At 36.4% G+C, this 22477-nt stretch overlaps 1 protein-coding gene across 3 annotated transcripts in view; it reads left to right on the top strand.

Moving 5' to 3' along the window:
* Window positions 1-4696: 4696 nt before the first annotated feature.
* The window catches only part of PNPLA8 (patatin like phospholipase domain containing 8), a 54291-nt gene continuing 36510 nt past the window's right edge, over window positions 4697-22477 (top strand). For 2 of the 3 annotated variants that reach the window (XM_045828367.1, XM_045828366.1), the window contains exons 1-3: window positions 4697-4835; window positions 12754-13899; window positions 14033-14182. In XM_045828367.1, coding sequence (XP_045684323.1) covers window positions 12841-13899; window positions 14033-14182 — 1209 coding nt within the window. In that variant the 5' untranslated portion in view covers window positions 4697-4835; window positions 12754-12840. The remainder of the gene's footprint in view (window positions 4836-12753; window positions 13900-14032; window positions 14183-22477) is intronic. The other variant, XM_045828368.1, reaches the window with a different exon arrangement.

The raw sequence follows: 22477 nt of genomic DNA, 5'->3' as shown, positions 1-22477 counted from the left end.
AAATAATTTCCCTTTCTTAAAATTTGTACTCATAATCACATCTGTAAAGTCCCTTTTGCCAATAACATACCAGTTCATGGATTGGGGCAAGGGCTTTTATTAGGAGGCTATCATTCTACTTACCACAGTAACTACTCATCTTGAATTCTTTCCTGGCATATCCCTTACTCGGGTAATTTAAAAAAATATCATGCAGTGATATGACTACATTTATTTTTGGAAATAGCATTGAGTTTTGTTTGGACAATCAAAAGAGACTAGAAGTTCTTTGTGTAGAACTCAATTATGAGCCAGACCTTGTTAGTAGAAAGAGAGGTTGACTAAGGATTTAGAGAAAAGATCTAAACTAGACCTTGTAAGTGGAATAAAAACAGCACATAAATGATAGAGGAGCAATGTGGATATCTATTTGGTTTAGCAGCAAAAGAACATAATAGGATTGAATGATTACTGTATTTCACATTATTATAAGTATGATGCTTCATAAATGCTATTATTATTAATCTGCTATTAAAAACAATGTAATATCCTATTTTACACACTACTGAATTTATTTTGTTTGAAATGAACTGAAATTCACTATTCTCTTAAAACTTTTTCCAACACCAAACATATCATGAATGGGTTTTATTTTATATTTCAATGTATTAACTAGTAATCTATAGAATAAAATTAAAATTCAATTCAACAATATAGAATTTTAGAGCATCTACTATTTTCTGGGCATTTATGCTAGATCCAGAAGATAGGAATATAGTTATGCTATTCTCCTGGCCTACAGGAAACTCATAGGCACATAAATTAATAAATTACAATACTGTGCAGACAGGGCAGTAAGAGAAGCAATAACACATGGAAGGAATGATTTACTCTGTGAAGTAGTAAGATAAGGCTTCCCTGTGGGTTTTTTTTCTTTTTAAAGGCAATATTTTTAGATAGGTTTTTGGTTCACAGAAAAATTGAGAGGACAGTACAGAAATTTCCCAAAGAGTCCCTGCCCCCACACATACATAGTGTCCCTTAGTATCAACATCCCCCATAGTGTGGTACATTTGTTACAATCAATGAACCTACATTGATGCATCAAAATACCCCAAAGTTCACAGTTTACCTTAAGGTTTACTTTTGGTATTGTACACTCTGTGGGTCTGGACAAATGTTTATGACATGTATCCATCATTGTAGTGTCATACCGAGTATCTTCACTGCCCTAAAAATCCTCTGGGCTCTACCTGTTCACCCCACTCCTGCCATCCCAACTAACCACTACTGATCTTTTTACTGTCTCCATAGTTTTGCTTTTTTCAGAATGTGATATAGTTGGGATCATACAGTATTTGCTTCTTTCAATTAGTAATAAGCATGTAAGCTTCTTCCATGGGTTGACACTCATTTCTTATCAGTGTGTAATAATATTCCATTGTCTGGAAGTATCAGTTTATTTATACACTCACCTACCAGAGGACATCTTGGTTGCTTCCAAGTTTGGCAATTATGAATAAAGCTGCTATAAACATGTCTGTAGGTTTTTGTGTGAACATAAGTTTTCAACTTTTTTTGATAAACACAAGAATCACTATTGTTGGAGGTAACAGTTTAGTTTTGTAGGCTTCCTGGTTTTGAAGGAGGAATGAGCAAAGACACGGAATTATGAAAAGGCACAAGGTATTGGGATATTTTAGGTATGGCTGGAGAGTAAACAGCAAGGAGCAAGTTGGTGAAATTAAGGCTGGAAGGTTGGCAGCTTCAGAGCCTGTTCTGCCATGCATTTTATTCTATGGAGATAAAGCACCAGCAAAAACTTTATCAGGGAAAACGTGTGATTGAACTTATACTTTAGAAAGATTACCTTGACTACACAGAAGAGAATGACTGAGTTGCAGGTCAGTTACAGGCTGGAAAACCAGGTTAGATAAAAACAGGAATACATTCTGAGAAATGTGTTGTTAGGCAACTAGATTGCTGTATGAGCATCATAGAGTACTTACACAAACCTAGATGGTAGAGCCTACTATTGGGGCAGCCAAGAAGTCCTTTTGGTTTTATCCGTAAAATAAAAGACAAATTTTCCATTTTCACCAATAACTTTATTAATTTGGGTATTTTGAGTATATCTGCTGTCTCCCATGTGGTATAATGTTGATTGTTCTCAGTTAATGTCTCAACTTGATTGCTATCAACTTCAACCGGTCTACCCAAATGTGGAGCATCATCCAGCAAGAAATCTCCAGCATAAAACTTCGCTAACCGCTTTAGACACATTCACTCAGTCACAGCACCTTCTCCATACATTGCACAAATCATTTTTTGCATTTCAGTTGTATTTTTACATTTCTTGAAATAATAAAGTATAATACACCAAAAATGTTACATATTTGTTCCATCTTCAATATTAAAATGGATATATAAAAATTCACCAATTTGATTTTTTAAAAATGTACATTGATAAGACAGCTGTCACAATACAATCTAACAAAATTGTTTCAAATGAAGTTAAAGACAAATACGCACTACTAGAGCTACCTTACAAAAAAAACAAATGAGCTTTTTGGCCAACCGAATACACACCTAGGCTATATGGTATATCATCATCGTATGTGTGATCTATTGTTGATCAGAACGTTGTTATATGGCACATGACTGTAATATTACACAATTCAGGGTAATGGATGTTAACTGGAATTATTTAGGTAATCATTTTGCAATATACACAAGTATTGAACCATTGCATTGTACACCTGAAACTAATATATTATGTCAATTTTACCTCAGTTTTAAAAAGTACAATTCAAATTTAACATTTTAAAAAAAGACAGGGTTGTAGGGATGAAAGCCTAAGCTAAAGCTGCAGAAATGACAATGCAGAGAAGTGGAGAGATTTTGAAGAATCGACAGACTTCATGACTGTTAAAGGTATGGGTGTGCAAAAGGGAGAGAAGGGAAGGGCAAAGGAGGAAAGTAAACAGCAAAGACAGGGGAGGATTTGACATTTTTGAAAATTTCTGACATGGTAAAAAAAATCCAGGTATTTAATAAAGGCTGATGAAATTAGGGAATAAAGAAAAATAGGGGGTGAACAGATGGTGGCAAACACTTTCACCCTCACCAAATTTTTATTAGGTTTCTCAAAGCTCTCTTCCTGTCTGGTTCCTGTCTTGGCCTGCCAAGTCCAGTGTTAGCAAGAATTCTGTTAAGTCAGTTTTGGTAGAATTTCCCACCCTTGACACCCTATATCACCCTTGGTATACAATCAAATTCCTCATCTCCTTATTTGGACCATCACATTGGTCCATCTTTAGCAAGAATCCTGTAAAGTCAGATTAGCAATGATCACCCCCACCCTTAAAGTCTCCTCTTAGTAATTTTCCATTCACTGACTTTTCCTCTGTTCTTGGGCTATTTAGTTCCATCTGTCTTAGTCATATTCATGTTGAGGCCAATCTGTCTCCTACTATTCGGTCGTCTTGACACCTACAGCAATTGTCTTAGGACTATAGAGTCTTTCTTCCTAATCATTTTAACAAGTATAAGAATATTTTCTCCTTTAACAATGGAAAGAAACATCTCTCCAAAACTAAAGACACTTCCATATGCCTGCAAAGTTTAATTTGTACATCCATTTTTTAACTATTGTATAGCTAAAAAACATGTCTGGATCATGTACTGCAGGGGTTTACCAGGCATAATGATGTCCATAATCCATCCATGCGTGCCCCAAGAGTCCAGCAAGCTGGATTCATCTTAATAAAATAATAATGATGATAATGTCAGTCAAGCACCCAGTGTTTGGCAGCTTATCCTTCCTAAAAGACTTCACAGTAGTTTTACAGGGCAGCTAAAGGTTAACACCCATGAGGGTACTAGTGAGCCTAGGGGGAGAGGGTTAAAGCCTTGGTAACATTTTGAGTTTGAGATACAGTAATGACACCTTTCTGTTTCCTAACCTCAACTTATTTGCTAGTTCAATTCCAAGGAGTAAGGGGGGAAGCTGTTGTAACTACCCAAATTTGCTGCTGTAGCATGAAAGCTGCTTGACATGTAAAAGAATGAGCAGGGCTGGGTTCTAAATAAAACTTTTTTTATGGGTACCGAAATTTGAATTTCATGTAATTGTCACATGTCCTAAAACATTTTTATTTTTTTTAACCACTGAAAAAATGTAAAAACCATTCTTAGCTCACAGATACTCAAAACAAGTGGGCCACATTTGTCCTAAGGGCTATCTATCGTTTGCTGACTGGAACACATAAAACGTCAGAATCTGAGTATATACTAACTTCACAGGGTGACTTACTACGAGATAATATGTTAAACCGCTTTCCAGTGGTATTTAGCTCGGTGGCCAAGCCCAGGTGATATAACTAAGTGGTAGGGGCCCGAACTCACGCTCCGAGAGACTTGGAGATCGACTTCAAGCTCAACTAACAGAGAACGGAAGCCCACATAGAACAAAAACCCTCAAAGAAGAGAACAGAAAAAAAAACAAACTGCTTCGTCCGACCCCCAGCGGCGGCGCCTTCCAGTCGCGAACTGGCACGCGCCCGCACGCAGGCCTATCGCCTCTCTCAGTTTTGCACTGTTGCGCGCGTCCCGAGGCGGGGTGAGACCGGAGACCGACGCGCTGGCCGAGGCCCCTCCTCCCGGATGGGCGGGTAGACGCTGACCTTGTACGTCACTTCCTCTGGGGCGGGGCAGAGTGGTGGAGTGGGTGGTTTGGGCTTCTCCTGTTCGGTTAGTGTAGGGAGCTCAGCTGATGCAGGCCGGCCAGAGTGGACGCTGGTTCCTGGAAGAAGAGCGTCGCCACAGCCGCGGTAGTAGTTGCGGCCTGCACTACGGTAAGTAGCCGCAGGGGGACAGAGGCGGAAGCTGGAAGCCTTGGAGCCTCGAGCGCTTATTCAGCCCTTCTAAGTATCCTGAGCTCTCCTAGGAGGACGCTTCCAGAGAGGGGGTTGGGGAGAGACTCGCAGCTTGCAGGAGGCCCCAGGACTTAGGTTGCAAAAGGCGACCGGACAACGGAAGGAGCTTGCGAATACTGGGGCTGTTTGGTGCGCAGTGCCCTCCGCCCCTAGTACCCCCGTGGGTTTTGATGGGCACAGACGTGCAAATTGTTTTGATTTCTTTGGTCCCTCCCTGCGCTTCCTGCTCCACCTCCACGACTCTCAGCCTAGTTACCCTGAGTCTGCTTGGCTTCCCCCGACGGTAGGGTTTTCCATTATTTCCCCAGTGACTGTCAGAACGGTTTCCCTACTCTACGTCATTCTCGAATGTCAGTGCACCGGACGACTTCATTGCTTGGTATTTTTGTCAGCTACTACTTTTTAACCCCACCCACATTTAATCCTATCTGTAACTATTGCTTACGCGGATACAATTGGGTGCTTTTTATTTTATTTTTTAAAAGATTTTACATAGAAGGGAAGGAAAGGAGAGGGAGAGAAACATCAATGCATGGTTGCCTCTCACGCAACCCCCAGTGGCGACCCGGTCTGCAACCAGAGCATGTACCCTAGACTGGGACTGGAATCCGCGACCCTTTGGTTCGCAGACCTGCATTCAATCTACTGAGCCACACCAGCCGGGGCCAGTTGTGTACTTTTTATTTTTTAAAAGGTGATACTGAATGCATCATTATATTGCATTGCTTCCCATCATTGTCATGTTGGGAGGAACCTGGTTTCTGTGCTTCATACAATGGTAATATTAAAGAAAAGTGGTGACTCCTAGAAAAAACTCAGATTTGTCATTAGGGACTGTGATATAATCTTATTTAAAGCAGTGTTTTTACGTCTAGTAATAGTTGCACTCTGGTTTTACAGTCCTAATTATTGAGATTTCAAAAGTGAAAAAACTTTGTATCAAGAAAATGCTGTTAAAACAGTGTATTATTAAGAATTTAAAAAGTGAGAATTTTTAGGGTTTATGCTTATGAGGCAGTTGTTTCAAGCCTATTGTAGTTGTTTTGTTAAACTGCTCTAGCTGATTTGTTTTACTTTCAGTAAAACATGATCTGATTTTATAATTTTCAATCAAATTTTTTCTTATAATGTTTTTCCAATTCTGTGTGAGATGTAAATTAAAATCTTGAAAGAGGTATCCTTTTAATAAGTGATGTTGAATGAAAGGATCAGTTTCACTAGTTTATGTATTTACTTCACATGCAAAGTTAAAAGTACAGCTTGTACTTTGACTTGTTTTTTTGGCTCAGTCATTGACAAAGGAATTGTGCTGAAGTACATATTGTGTCACTTGTGTAACATTTATGAAAATTTATGAAAATGTTAGAGCTATTAGCCCGACACCTTCCTGTTTTCATCATCTTTCTCATATTTTACTTTGTTCATTATCCATCAGTTTTTATTTTTAAAATATTTATTTATTTTTAGAGAGTGGGGAAAGGAGTGAGAAAGAGAGGGAGAGAAACATCAATGTGTGGTTGCCTCTCATGAGGGTTCCCCAGCCTCTGCAACCCAGGCATGCACTGGGGCTGGGAATTAAACCAGTGACCCTGTGGTTCACAGGCCAGCACTCAGTCCACTGAACCTCACCAGTCAGGGCTATCCATCAGTTTTTAGAACTTTGCTATTATATTGATTTCATTGCCCTGACTTTTTTTCAGGCTATCTTTTCTCCTGTGCCTTTTGTTTCCTTGGATGACTTCCTCTTTCTAACTCTGGATGTTATGGCAGTCAAGGCTCTACCCTTGTTCTCACTAACCCACAGTTTTAAAATTTGAAATCCAAGGAATACATTAGTAGGTCCATGAATATCTTGAAATGTCATGGAAAATATTTTATATATATAAAATATATATAAATATATATAAGATATATATATGCAACTAAGCATTTTTCATGGAAGAGGCACTTTTTTCCAGGTTCTGTGATCCCCAAATTCACAAGAATTATTACTGTAAACCTTTCTTTGATAAACCCAGTCTTACAGTTTCAGCTGTCACTGTGATAGTAACTCCAGACATAAATCCATAGCTTACGTTCCTATAGTACATCTCCATTTCAGTGTACGACTAAGTAAAAGAGATTTTTCTTTCATATTTAATTGGCCCATTCCCAGTTATCCCATATTTACAAAGAGCATTCTCCTTATTCTCCTTAAGACTGGTTAAATATCTTTAGTTGTCTGGATACCTCCTTTTCCTTACCCATCTTTCCTGCCCTGTGTTGTTGTTTCCCCATTTTCAAAGTGTGGCTCAGAGTTACTCCCCTCTCCATTATAGTACTTTTACCTTAATTCAAATCTTTGTCAGTTTATGCCTGCATTATTGCAATAACTAAGTGAAGTCCCTAGAAATTCATTCTTTCCATCCTCAGCTGAGCCTCCACCTAGAAATTCCCACATTTCTTTTCTATTAAATTTATACCTCCATTGTATTTATACTACCCACAAATATAGTCTAATCTTCCCTGCTCTTAGTTGATGATTTCACCTCACTTTACATTTTTCTCTGTGTATTTTTGCACTCTAACTTCATTTCAGGTACATTTACTCTCCAAACACCTGCATTTACTAGCGTGATTTGGGAACAGTTAAATTAAGCTTGATTTTATTAATAGCTCTTTACATTTAGTAATTTTTCTTGACAATTGTCATTTCTAGAGAGGTGTATTAAAAATTGGCTATGAAATTATCTAGTCTTCCTGTAATTGTCCCCCCCCCCCCACTCTAATACCAGGTTGATAAGTATATTTATGTATATTGTTATATCCTTTTGGAAAGATACAATTCAGACCTCTACTGTAGTCTGGGCTTATGTAGCTCTGTCTTTTGATTGACTCTTGAGCCCACCTCTACCATTTTTCCTGCTCTTTCTTCCCTTCAAACCACGTTTTGTTCTTGCTGTTCCTGATCAGACAAAGTTCATTCTTGTTTCCAAACTGCCTTGAATGCTTTTTTCCAAATACTTTGAATAATTTGTGTCCTCACTTTATTCAGGTCTCCAGTAAAATGTCAACTCATTTCTCCTGACTGCCTCAACTAAAATACCACCTTCTGGGCCTTTCCTTTCCAACCCCCAGCTTTATTTTTCTTTATGGCATTTCGCTACCTGATATTATATGTTATGTTAATTCTTTATTTGTTAATAGATTGTATTGTCCTTCAAGGCCTAAAAGACTACCTGAGATTTAATAAATCAATTGGATTATTCTTTTTACTATTATATTATCCCTTTTTTAATGCATATTTAATGAGTTTTACCTTGAATTTGCCTTAAAGTGCTTTTTTGCTTTCTTTTGTTTAGTATATGCCTAGTATATCATTTTCCAAGCTCCATTACTTTTAATCATTGTTTGTCATTTCAGTATGGGTATGTCTAGTAACTAGCATGTCACTGAAGTTTTCATTTCAGAAATTTGCTCTTTCCGTTCACTCTTTGTACAGTTCTTTCTCGTCTCCTTATTTTCCTTCTGTGTTTTCATTGGCATTGTAAATTTACTTAGTTTTTTCTGTTATTTCTAGGTCCTGGTTACACATTTTCCATTTTCGCTATATTTGCTAGTAATCTTGAGGTGATGATTTATTTCCTTGCTTATTTCACTCTTTATGAGTTGAACTTTAGTGGTAATGCCTTAGTGTAGGAGTATCATTTGCCTTGTGCTTTGGAAGTGTTCTTAAATGTTAATTTCTGTTGACTTCACCAGCTCTGACTAGTTTTCATTTGTTTAGGGTCTCTGTACCATCTAGGTAATATGACTGTGGATCTAGGTCTGTGATTCCTCTTCACCTGGATTTCCCACTGTTTTTATGTTTGTGTGGTCAAAAACACATAAAATTTACTTGAGCCATTCTTATCATATAGTTCAGTGGCATTGAGTTCATTCACATTGTTGTAAAACAGATCTCCAGAACTTTTTTATCTTGTAGAACTGGAACTCTGTACCTATGAAATAACAACTGTCCTTTGCCCTATTCCCCAAACCCCTTATAGCCACCACTCTACTTTCTGTATCTGAATTTGACTACTCTAGATAACCTCCTGTAAGTGGAACCAGTATTTGCCCTTTTGTGACTGGCTTATTTCACTTAAAATCTTTTTTTTTTTAAAGATTTTATTTACATATATTTTTTCAAGATTTTATTTTTATTTATTTATTTTTAGAGAGGGAAGGGAGGGAGACAGAGGGAGAGAGAGGGACATCAATGTGTGGTTGCTGGGGGCTGTGGCCCGCAACCCAGGCATGTGCCCTGTCTGGGAATTGAACCTGTGATGCTTTGGTTCGCAGCCCGCGCTCAATCCACTGAGCTACTCCAGCCAGGCACTTAAAATCTTTTAAAAACTTTTATTTCACTAAAGATTCATCTGTGTCATAGCTTGTGATGAGATTTCGTTCCTTTATTAAGGCTGCATAATGTTATATTTCTTTGCCATGTTTTGATTGTCCATGGACGTGAGTTGTTTCCACCTCTTATTGTGAATAGTGCTGCTATGAACATAGGTGTGCAAATATCTCTTTTCTTTGAGACCCTGCTTTCAATTGCTTTGGTCATATACCCAGAAGTAGGATTCCTGGATCATATGGTAGTTCTATTTTAGTAATATTTTGAGGGAACACCATACTGTCTCCCATAGCAACCGTACCATTTTAGTCCCACCAACAGTGCTCAAGAGTTCCAACTTTTCCACATCTCTGCCAACACTTGTCATTTATTTTGATAATAGCCACCCTAATGAGGTAATATATCATTTGATTTTGATGTGCATTTCCCTGATGATCATGTTCCCTGTTGAACATCTTTTCATATGCCTGTTGGCCGTTTATCATCTTCGGAGAAAAGTCTATTCAAGTCCTTTGCCTCTTTCTTAATTGGGTTGTTTTTTGTTGTTGAGTTGTAGGAGTCCATTACTGGTTTTGAGCATGGCTTTTTGTCCACAGATATCCATAATTATGCTTGTATTTTATCAAATATTTCTGTATTGGGGATTTTAGAGTTTTTATGTTAATTCAACTTATATTGACTGCAAGTCCTGAGGAGCTCAGAAGAGCCAGGAAGGTGGATAGGTTTGCTTCTTTTCTCTCCTTCCCACAGGACAATTGGATATTTTAAAATAATAAATTGCTCACATGCAATTTAGAAAGATTTTAGTTCATACTACCATCTTCTGAACAGTCACATTAGGTTCTTGTCCCATGACTCCATTCTCTCAGAGATCTGCTAGAATCATCTTTTAATGTGATTCCTTTCCTTAAAATACTTTATTGACAGTTTGATTTTTAATCTCCTTAGCAAGATTTATAAGATCCTTCATCATCTGGTGCAAACTGCCTTTGCAGTATCATCTTCTACCTCTTGTTGTTCTCTCCAGGTCCTGGAATGAAAGTAGACTCCTTGCAGTTTTGTTCATGTTGTGTTTGCTTTCTTAAATGCTTGTTTTGTTTTTATTAGAATTCTCTCCTTCCCTTATCTTTGTCCTGTGATGATACTTTTTAATTTTGCCCAGTTTTTAGCATCTTTTTTCATACTTACCTGGATATTGACTCTCACTTTGTGTCTTCCATTCATAAGGCACCATCTATTAAAGTGCTTTAAACTGTTTGATTTTTCTGATTACAAAAGTAAAATAAAAAGTAAAAGTCCTTCTCATTTTCTTTTGACCCTATTCCTCAGTTCACAGGAATAAACTGGTGTTTGTCCTTTCAGAATCAACCAGTCTGTGTAGCCACAGCTTTAAACTACATATGTAGGCTTTTATGTTCATTTATTACATATCTGTATATCTATATTTATGTGTCTTTGTGTGTATATACTACATATGATGTTGCAACTTGCCTTTTACTGTACTCTGTATGAAGGATACGTCCATATGCACAGATCATCTGGTTTTCTTTAACTGGTATGGTAATTTGCGGGGGGCTCTGCCCGCAAGGCACCCCCGGTCCACCAAGGGTGAGAATAAGTCTACCAAGACATTATCTGCTTGGGGAGGAAAGGTGGCAGATCTCTCAAAGGAGAAGGGGCAGGAGCCTGTTTCTCAGTGGGCTTTTACTGGGTTCAGTTTGCACAGGAATACAGGTAAAGCTCATCAGTCATTGTCAGGCAGTATGATCAAATAATAGATAACATTCCAAGAACAATGAGGACTTATTCTGAGTCAGGGTCAGTTAGCTAAAGGGCCATAAAACTTTGGGGAAACAAACTCATTGTATGTTTGGATCCTTATCATTTAAATTGAGGGTATTAGCAAAGCAGGTTTCAGAGGATTTTATGCATTTTTTCTTAGACCTGATTACCTTGGCGAAACCTCCCTTTCCAGAACAGGACCGCACCCACCTCTAGCATTGTTTCAGCCTTAAATCAGGCAGGGGAAGTAAGAGAGCCAAAAGATTAGGAGGTTTTTCACAGGCAGAATGAGGACTCTGGCTGTGTGAAAGCCCAGGGGTGAGGCCCATCACCCTCTTTTTTCTATAGCCCCCCAAGTCCTTCCCTGAGGGCCCCTTCACAACTTGTGCCTGTCTTAGATTATCCCTGTCTTGAGGAATCTTACCTGTCTTTGGCGCCCTGCTGGGGCCAAGCAGGGTGAGGTAAAAGGGAGCAGAGGTGGCACCTCTAGGAAGATAAGCTTTGTCTCCTTAGTGGCTTATGGTCCCAAGGTCGCTTTACTCAGCCTTGGCCATGGGAGGGTTACAGCTTCTGACACCAGGCAGGGCAGTTCCCAACAGGTAACTCATTCTATTGTATGTATGGACCATAATTTATTTACCCGTCCCTTGCCAGAAGAAATATACATTTGCTTTCAGTGTTTTGATATTTCAAGCAGTGCACAGGGATTGTGTGTATATACCTTTGAACTATTATGCAAACAATTCTTAATAGGGGAATTTCTGATTAAAGAATATGTGCCTTTTAACATTTGATAGATAGCATTTAATATTTCATTAGATACTGTCACATAGCTCTCTGTATCTGATTTCCCCAGCCCCTTGTTAAATACTGGATATTAGGAGTCACTTACATTTTTACCAATTGTAAAAACAAAATTATTTTAGTTGGCATCTTTCTTTAATGCAGATGTTTTTATAAGTTTTAGTATTTATTCTTCTGTGACTGGACTGTTTATATTCTTTGCCTGTTTTTTTCTGTTGGATTATCCTTTCCTTTTTTAATTGTATGTGTTCTTTTTATATTGTGGTTATGAACCCCTCAGCTGTTAGATGTTGTACTAGCTTCTTTTAGTCTGACTTCTTTAATAAGAACTTATTACTAAATAGTGAAATTTTCTTTACATAGCTATCTCTAGCTGTCAACTGAAAGTTCTTTAGTATCCTGTTTGTCTTTGTGGTCTTAGCTTCTAGCAACATATGGCGTATAGATTACATATTCTATAAATGATTTACAATAAATGAATTATAAGACCTGACTCATGTCTTCAAAGAACATAGTCTAGCATCACATAAACTTGTCAAGACTTTAACAACAAAGAAGAAAAACAGCATAGTGTCTAAAATGCACATTCAGTTAAGTGGTGTATAAAAACTTATCTATTGAGTAGCTTCTCTAAGTTAGTGCTCACAAAACATCCTACTACTCTTTTTTTCCATTGACTTCTGTACTGAAAGATGAATTATTTTCTGTTAGCTTTAAAGTGAAATCTGTATCAACCATGATGGAATTATATTATTCTGTCTTTTCTTTTTGAGACAAGTTTCCAAGTTTAGTTCATGTAGTAATTAATGTATTTTTCTTACACTCAATTTCAATTTTACCTTGAATTCTAATTTTTTTTCCTTGCCATTTCAGGTAAGACCATGAATTATGGCATTTCTTAAATGAAGCATTCAGGAATGAAGTGAAAGTCGTAACAAATAGAAAAGTAATTTCTAAGTTATGTCTATTAATTTGACTATAGATATATATATTTACCTCCTTAGTAATGCACGAAGTCTTTGTGGGAAGCAGAAAAGCAAGCAACTACATTTCTTGTGCTCACCTAAATATTACTGGAAAATAAGCTGCATCAGTCTACAAAGAAGTTTTCATACAAGCAAAATAAGATGTAAATGGACCAAAAGTGAAGCCTCTGCTTGTAGTAAACACTGTTACTCTCCAAGCAACAATGATTTACATATTGGAATTTTGAGGCTCAGCACGTCTGCTCCCAAGGGACTTACAAAAGTGAGCATTCGTATGTCCCGTATTAAAAGTACTTTAAACTCTGTTTCAAAGGCTCTTTTTGGAAATCAGAATGAAATGATCTCACGTTTAGCTCAATTTAAGCCAAGTTCTAAAACATTAAGAAAAGTATCAGATGGTGGCTGGTTAGAACAGAAAAACATTAAACAAATCATCAAATCTCTAAAAAACTATAGTGACAAATCAACAGAAAAGAGTTCTGTTCCAGAAAAGCAAAGTCACATTATAGATAAAAACGAAAATATTGATAAACAAAGCATTTTTCATTACACAAATAGTATAACCACAAAATTTGGAGAGTCATTCTACTTTTTATCCAATCATATTAATTCATACTTCAAACGTGAGGAAAAAATGTCTCAAAAAAGAGAAAACAAACATTTCCAGAATAAATCAAAACTTGAAGATAAAAAGGTTGAAGAAGAGAAATCCAATTCTCCAGATCGTGGTGTGCTGACTGATAAGAAGCTAGACTCAGAATCTTCTTCATATACTATGGACAAGCCTGCAAGTCCCAGTGGGACACCGGAGGTTCTTCCAGTTTCTACTAAACAAAGTATTGCTAACTTCCTTTCTCGTCCCACTGAAGGTGTACAAGCTTTAGTAGGTGGTTATATTGGTGGACTTGTCCCCAAATTAAAGTATGATTCAAAGAGTCAGTCAGAACAGGAAGAAGCCACCAAAGCTGAGCAGGCTGTCAGCAAAGATAAAAATGCAGAGGAGAAAAAGCGTTTATCTCTTCAGCGAGAAAAGGCAAGTTGTTGTTATGATGGTTTTTTTGTCAATTGATGTTTTCTTTCCTAATGGAACTTAGAAACTTTAACCGTTTGTTAGTATTACTAGGGCAGTATCATACTATAATCATATATTTTACATGTCTTTGTAGATTATTGCAAGAGTGAGTATTGATAACAGAACCCGGGCATTAGTTCAGGCATTAAGAAGAACAACTGACCCAAAACTTTGCATTAATAGGGTTGAAGAATTGACTTTTCATCTTCTAGAATTTCCTGAAGGAAAAGGAGTGGCTGTAAAGGTAATTTTAATTTTTTTAAACTGGTTTTGTCTTGGAATAAAAATACTGATAAACCTTCTAAAATGGAGAAGGCAGTGCCTTTCATTATTGTATTTAAATATTTTTGTGGTTTATATCATACATGTGATGTGTAATATTCAGTAAATTGCTCCATTCTATGATACACATTATGCTAAATGCTCCCTTTTATTCTGTTATAAATTGTGCTGTTAGTAATAATATCTATATTTTAAAATTAAACATTTTATAATGGAAGATAAATATCAATAGATTAACTTTTCTTTGTCTCAGTTTTTTCAAGTATAAAATAGTCAAGTTAATTTACATTCGTTTAAACAGAATGTTTTCAGAAAAATACTATAGAATATAAATGATGTGACTATCTGTGCATCTGTGGTAGGATTATTTGTAATGCTTAATGAACAATTCAAACTATAATGAATAGATAATGTTAATATTTCATTAGAGATCTGTAGTGCATATTTTTAACTTGACATTCAGAAAATTTTGTTAGTTTATATTTATTCAACTTTTTGACAGCCATCTTTGCTGCAGAATTATCTAAGTCTTTGAATAATGTAGTTTTCCATTATAATAATAGCTAAACTTTCATGCTCATAAAATTTGGAATTATCTTTCATATGGATATAATCTCTTACCTAAAAAGATAAATTTTCTAAATATAAATATTCATTTAAGTTTGTTTAACATTTTCATTCATATACTGAAAGCAGAGGCCTAGAATTTCATATTTTAAAGAAATCTTTAAAAACATTTATAGAAGTAAGTTGTGAGTATAAAGTTCAATGAATTTTCAAAAATTAAACACACCCTTGTAACTAGCACCTAGTTGAAGAATAAATCGACCAATGCTTCAGAAGCTTACCTTGTACCGCAAATCATAGTCTCCCCAAAAAGTAATCACAGGTTATTTACTTCATGTTGTGTACTATATGAAATATTGTGATTGGCTTCTTGGAAGAAATCACTCATATTGTTGTGGTTAGTTGTATATCATTTAGTCATTGTTGCTTTTATATTTCATGGTTTGAATATACCACAATTTATTAATTGCACTATTGATGGATTTTTTATTAGTTTCAGTTTTAGTCTATTATGAATAGTCTTGCTAACTGAAATTTGAGGACTCATATTTTGCATAACTGATCCCAGATCAAAGCACCTTTCAGTACCAAGGAGAATGTGATATAGGAATGTATGTTCAGATCAGTTATGGATGAAAATGTAGGTAGTCTAAAGAAAGTTTTCACTCTTCTTCTAAATAATATCTCAATAACAATGAACTTGATAAATTGCTTTGAACATGTTAGCATGTACACTTTCATATGACCTTTCCCAACTGAATTTTTAATTATTAACAAGAATTGAGCTGTTGAAAAATGTTAGAATTGTTTATAAAACATCTATATGAGTTTTATTCATGCGTACTGTATTTATGGTAGGCAGGTCTAGGAAATTGTCTTTTGTATCTAATGCTCTAAAATAAACTAGTTTCTTTTATGTGTATGTATTTTGTGTACTGCACCATGGCAGCCATATCTAGGAAATTATTTTTTATTATTTTTTCATTTTTTTTAAAGAAATTACTTTATTTCTTTTTCTTTTTTTTAAGATTTTATTTATTTTTAGAGAGGGAAGGGAGGGAGAGAGAGAGAGAGAGAGAGAGAGAGAGAAACATCAATGTGCAGTTGCTGGGGGTCATGGCCTGCAACCCAGGCATGTACCCTGGGAATTGAACCTGTGACACTTTGGTTCACAGCCCATGCTCAATCCACTGAGCTACACCAGCCAGGGCTATTTTTTTCATTGTTGATGGTATCCCTTCACTATTTTTTACATAAAAAAGTAACCTTTTATAATTTTTAAAAAAGACAGCCCATGGAAATTGTAGAAAATTTTTAGAAAAAGCAAAAGTAAGAAAGTAAAAACATATTTCTACTGCCTGAGATCACCACTATTATTAAAATATTAGTATCTATTTATATTAATTAGATTAAGTCAAGTTAAGCTCTAATAACAAACTGCCAAAATCTCAGCTGCTTAACATAAGTTTATTTATCACTCATGCAAAGTCGGCAGTGATTCTGGGTGACTCCAAAAAAGTGTACTTACATGCAGTGGTTACTTTGATCCTGTGTTTTATATCTCAGTCGGAGACCTCCTCCATCTTTTCTATATCAGGGTAAGAGTATTTGAGCAGAAAGTACCACAGGTTTGTTCTGCTCAAAACTTATTTGTCCTGCCCAGTTCTACTGGCCTGAGAAGTCCTTGCCTTTGTGTTCCTAGAGGGGAAGTGAACTAGGTATTGGTAATGTCTACCACAATATTCCTCCAGAAATTGTTCTATAAGTATATATCAAAATGAAGTCATTGTATATGTACTATTTTATAACCGGTTTTGTTCAGTTTGCATTGTACACCTTTCTGTATCAGTAAATTTTCAACTCATCTTATACCCAGTTCAAAACGTTTGTTATATAACTGATTGGGTCTAAAAGAGGATCCAATTTAGACCATACATTTCATGTGGTTATTTTCCCTAAGTCACTTAAGAGGTCTGTTCAGAAAGTATCCAGCCATGTACTATGAAAAGTAGAGACATTTGTTGAAGAAGATACAAGAAACACTGTACATAGGACAGTGACACCTCAGTCCCTTTCAAAGTAGGCACTTTGGGACCTCACACAGTTCTCCCAGCATCTCTTCTAGTATTCAAAACACTCTGCAAAATCCTTTGTTGGAATTGCCATCAGCTGCCCCATGGTATTTTCCTTAATCTCATCACCATCTGAAATCTCTTCCCTTTCAAATATGATTTTAATTTTGGAAAAAGCCAGAAGTCACAGAGTGCCAAATCTGGCCCATAGGTGAGCCAAGTCACCTGGGTGCTACGATGATTCACCAAGAAACTGCGTAAGTGCTGCATGAGCAGGCACGTTGTTGTGATGAAGCTGCCAATCACCAGTTGCCCATAGCTGTGGCCATTTTTGTCATATTGCATGTCTCAACTGACAAAAAACATTGAAGTGTAGTACTCCTTATTAATTATCTGGCCTGGAGGGGCATACTTGTGATGGACAACACCTTCCCAATCAAAAAACACAGTTAACATGGTCTTGATCTTGCCATAACTTTGTTGTGTCTTTCGACGTGGAGAAACAGGGGTCTTCTGTTGGGGTGACTGAACCTTCATTTCTGTTATAGCTGTAGACCCACAATTCATCTCAGGTTGTGACCTTCTTGAGAAAATCTGTTTCATTGGTAGCGGTTTGAATCAAGTCATTAGCAACTGCGGCACAGTGTTCCTTCTGCTGTGGTAGCAGAAGCTGTGGAATGCATTTTGCCATGACACGTTTCATGCCAAAAGATCCTGCATCAAAATCTCAGACACAGTAGTTTTTGGGATCCCCAGATCAGCTTCTACTCTCACACTGTCAGTCACCCATCTTTGTTGATTGTAGCCCATACACATTCCACATTCTCAGGTGTTCTGCTTGTTGCAGGTGAATCACTTTCAGCAGATTCTTGACCATCTTTGACGTGTTTGTGGCACACTTATTTGCGCTGCACTCATTGCATCATCTCTAACAGCCTTCTGAATCATCCAAATAGTTTCCACAGAGGAATGTTCAAGCTTAACATAAAATCTGATGTAGATTCATTGCTCTACTTTCAGTCATTTGGAATGTAGTAGCCACACAGTACACATGTTCACTCAATGTTGTCTCCTGCCACCACTGACTAGTATAGTGAAGTTGTCATAGTTCACTCATACACATTCCAGTCCACTCTTATTGCCTGTCAGGTTACATTGATGTTGTGCAAACTGTTCTCATTATATTAACAATATCTGGACTTTTTCCAGACAGACCTTGTATAATATAATGTAGACCATCTTTTTTTTTTTTTTTTTTTAGATTTTATTTTTATTTATTTTTAGAGAGGGAAGGGAGGGAGAAAGAGAGAGAGAGAGAAACATCAATGTGCAGTTGCTGGGGGCTGTGGCCTGCAACCCAGGCATGTGCCCTGACTGGGAATCGAACCTGTGACACTTTGGTTCGCAGCCCGCGGCTCAATCCACTGAGCTGCGCCAGCCAGGGCTTATAATGTAGACCTTCTTTACCTGCACCATTAGAACTGACTAAATGAAGAGACCAGGCTGTTTTATCTTGTAGAATGGCTCAACTTTCTGGATTTACCTGGCTTCCTCTTAGTGTTATTTGCTATATTCCTCTTTCCTTTTTTATTTCCTGAACATTGGAATTTAAATATTAAAACTTGATTGAGTTAAACATTTTCGTAGTTGATGTTCTGTGCTTCATACTGCATCTTGTTAGAACACATAGTTGGTAGAACAACCATTAGTAATGCTAAACTAAGGTTGACCACTGGACAGTCTGATCTTTTCATTGGACATTTAAGCTGGAACCATTATTTTATCAACCATTAACCTGTTCCCAGAACTAGTTGTTTCATTACGATTGCAGAATAAATTTCTAATTCTGTCATTCTGCATTATAATTGATATTGTTCTGTCAAAGTAGAGCTTTCGTTCACTAAAGCAATTAGCTTATTCTTAAAGATCAATTTTACAGGAAAAGCAAGAGAAATAATTCCTTTTTAGTCTTCAGTTTTCAAAGTAAAGAATTGCTTCAAAAGCTTCCTCAGTGGTGACATGATTTGGGGCATTTTTTTCTTTACTATCATTATGAACTTATGGTTTAATAAGTTGTGTTTCTGTAATCCTTTCTTCTTCCCATCTCTTTTTTTAAATGCTGAATTTGTCTCAGCTTTGTCTTGGAGGTTCCCCTTCAAGCTGATTTAAGTATCTTTTTAAAAAGTTACTATAAAAAATATATAGAAAATATATATCATAAGTATACAGCTCCATGAGTTTTCAAATATTGAACACATTTGTGAAACTACCACCTAGTGAAAGAAAAAGAGTGTTACTAGTGTTCCAAAAGCTCCTTTGTTACCCCTGTAATCACTGTCTCCAAAAACATTGACCACTTTTTCTGTTTTCTGTCTGTGTAGATTAGCTCTGCTTTTTTCCTAAATGTTATATAAATGTGGTTTTTTATGTGTTTCATTTTTCTGTTTAACATTACCTTTGCTAGAACTTCTATATTATTGGGCATAGTTGTAGAACATTCATTCTCATTGTGGTGTGTTCTGTGGTATGAATATGGCACAATGTATATATCCATTTTATTGCTGATGGCCATTTGGACAGTTTCCAGTTTGGGAATATTTAGGATTAGTGCTTCTGGGATATATCTTTTAGAAAGCATATATCTTAATTTCTTGGGGTATATACTCAAGAGTAGTATTCCTGGTCGTAGATTATGCTTGTTTTCTTCTTTAGTAGATAATGCCTGATGATTTTGCATAATGCTTATACCAGTTTATACGTTCACCAGAATTGTGTGAGCCTCTGGTTGTTCTGCTTCCTCTTCAGCACTTTATATTATTTATCTTTTATATTTTAGTCATTTTGTTGAATGTTTAGTGGTATTGAATTGTGGCTTTAATTTGTATTTGTCTGGTAACAGTGAAGTTCAGCACCTTTTCCAGTGTTTATTGGTCATTTGAATATTTCCTTTGTGAAGTGCATATTTCAGGTCTTGCTCATTTTTCTGTTGGGTTGACCAGCTTTTTCTTACTGGTTTGGAGAATCTCTTTATATATAATAGATATAAATATTTCTCTCTATATTATAATATATGTATATATAATATACATCTGTTTATTATAAGTAGTTCTTCCAGTCCAGCTTCCCTTTTTATTCTTTCTAATGGTTTTTGGCCAACAAATATTGTTAATTTTAATATTGTCCAACTTATAAATATTTTCCTTTATGCTTAGTGCTTGTGTCCTGTTTAAGATATTTTTGCCTATCCTAAGACCATAAAGAGATTATCCTGTGTTTTCTTCTAAAACTTTATTGTTTTACTCTTCACACATGTTTGCTATTCATATAAGATAAATTAGGTTATATGGTGTGAGACCTTTTTTTTAAATACACGTATCCAGTTGACCTGGCACATTATTGTCATAAATCAAGTGATTATATATGGGTCTGTTTCTGAATACTGTATTCTGTTCCATTTATCCTTGCTCCAATACTATACTGCTGAAATTCTAACTTTATAATAAATTTGATGTCTGGTAGCACAAATCTTTTAACTTTGTTCTTCATCTTAATATTGACTTAGTGTTCTTGGCACATTGTATTTCCATATAAATTTTAGGACCACCTTATCTATCAAAAATTTTAAGAAGAATTATTCATGCTGGGATTGCATTGATTCTATAGCGCAATTTGGGGTGAATTGAGTCTTTATAATACTGAGTCTTCCAAACGTTGAATATAATATATTCTTATGTTTATTTGGACTGTCTTTATTTTCCCTCAGTGTATTAGTACATTTGGACTGCTACAGCAGAATACCAACTAGGTGGCTTATAAACAACAGAAATATATTTTTTGGAAGCTAGAAGTTCAAGTTACAGGTGCCAACATGATCACTTTTGGTGAAGGTTCTCTTCCTGGTTCCTAGCTGGTACCTTCTCACTCTGCCCTCTCATGCTGGAAAGTGCAAGGGATCTCTTTTGAGGCCTCTTTTGTAAGGGCATTTATGAGAACTCTGCTCTCATGACCTAAGTACCTCCCAAAGGCTTCATCTCCTAGTACCATCCTAATACCACTACACCTCCTAATACCATCCTAGTACCACTACATCTCCTAATACCATCCTAATACCACTATACCTTCTAATACCAAAGATGATGATCTTTGGGCGTTAGGATTTCAACATACAAATTTTGAGAAGACACAGATACTCAGACTAGACCACTCAATGTTTAAAAACTTTTCAATCAGTGTCTTCACATATTTCATTAGATTAAAAAAAATAAAAAGTAATTCCTAGGTGTATGATGTTTGGGTATAGTAATTTTATTTTTGGTATTTTTATTTACTATAGTTGACTGGTGATTGTTATATTGGAATCACCTCTTGGTCTTTGATCATTTGGTACTTGTTTCACATACTATATAATTTTTCTGGATACTGGACATTATGAATTAAAGAAAATGGCTTAAGATCTGTATTGTATCAAATTATTTCTTTTTCCAGAGATAGTTTATTTGTTCCTCTGCTTGAAACATGGGGTGGGGGCACTGATGACTTTAAATCAGTTAGGGTCAGAGCTGGGTTAAGGCTGGTTTACAATTTGGTGGGACCTTTAGTTTGCCCCTTTTTTAAGGCCATATTTCTCTAGGGCTTAAGGTTGAGAGCCTGGTATGTTCACAACCACCACAACCATTACCCTTCTGAGCCTTAAAATTCAAGAGTACAAAAAATTGCACTCTCATTTCCAGAGTTTTTCAGCTTTAAGTTCCTATACTACATAATTAAAGAATCCACTGAATATCTTGAGGTAAAACCAGCCTTGTGATTTCTGGCCCCTCAAGTCTTTAGTTTTGTGGCTCTAAACCCATGAGACTCTAAATTCTAGATGACCAATTGGTCTCACTGTCCTCCATTTATGGTCCTCTGTCTGCACCAAACCCAGCATTTCAATCTTTAGTTTCTTCTCCAACTCAGCAGATGCTTCAGGGGAAGTAAAAGTTCACATCCTAGCAGTTATCCTCTTTCCAGAATCTTAGCTCCTCCTGTCCCTACAGCTTCAGCTCTCCAGTGCTTTTAAATCAATGGCACTTTTTTTTTAAATCAAGCTTTCCAGATGGTCTTACAGAGACTGTTCTGTGCCAACAAGAATAGCAGTTAACATCTTCATGCTCCACCATTGCTCAGGTTACTCTGGTGGGGCCTTGGACGTCAGCACTAAGCCAGAGCAAATAAAACAAAACAAATTGGAAAATTTAGAACAATAGTATTTTAGATTTGATTTATTATTTTAAAAAGAGAAACAAAATGGGTGATACATTGGTGGTTACTTCATTTACTGGAGGTTACACAGCACAAGTATAGCTGCAACTCAACTGTTCCTTTAAGCCTTAAGTCCAGGCTACCAACCAGATGTTTCTGTGCACAGAACCTAGAGAGCCTGGTAAACTCATTGTAGAACCCTAGGATTTAAGCTCTTGCTTCTGATCAACAGTATGAAGTTGAATGCTTAGCATCTTGAAGTCCCAGGTTTGTTTAACTTTTTAATTGTAATGATCAGCTTTTGCCTTCTATCTTAACTTTATTAATTTTTGTTCATATATCACCGTGAGCTACCCTTGTGTTCCATGTTCAGTGTA

Source organism: Phyllostomus hastatus, unplaced genomic scaffold (genome assembly GCF_019186645.2).
Source record: "Phyllostomus hastatus isolate PE091 unplaced genomic scaffold, TTU_PhHast_1.1 phas_scaffold_78, whole genome shotgun sequence".
Taxonomy (NCBI): domain Eukaryota; kingdom Metazoa; phylum Chordata; class Mammalia; order Chiroptera; family Phyllostomidae; genus Phyllostomus; species Phyllostomus hastatus.
The sequence above is the reverse complement of the archived record's forward strand: the minus strand, read 5'-3'. Positions and strand labels throughout refer to the sequence as shown.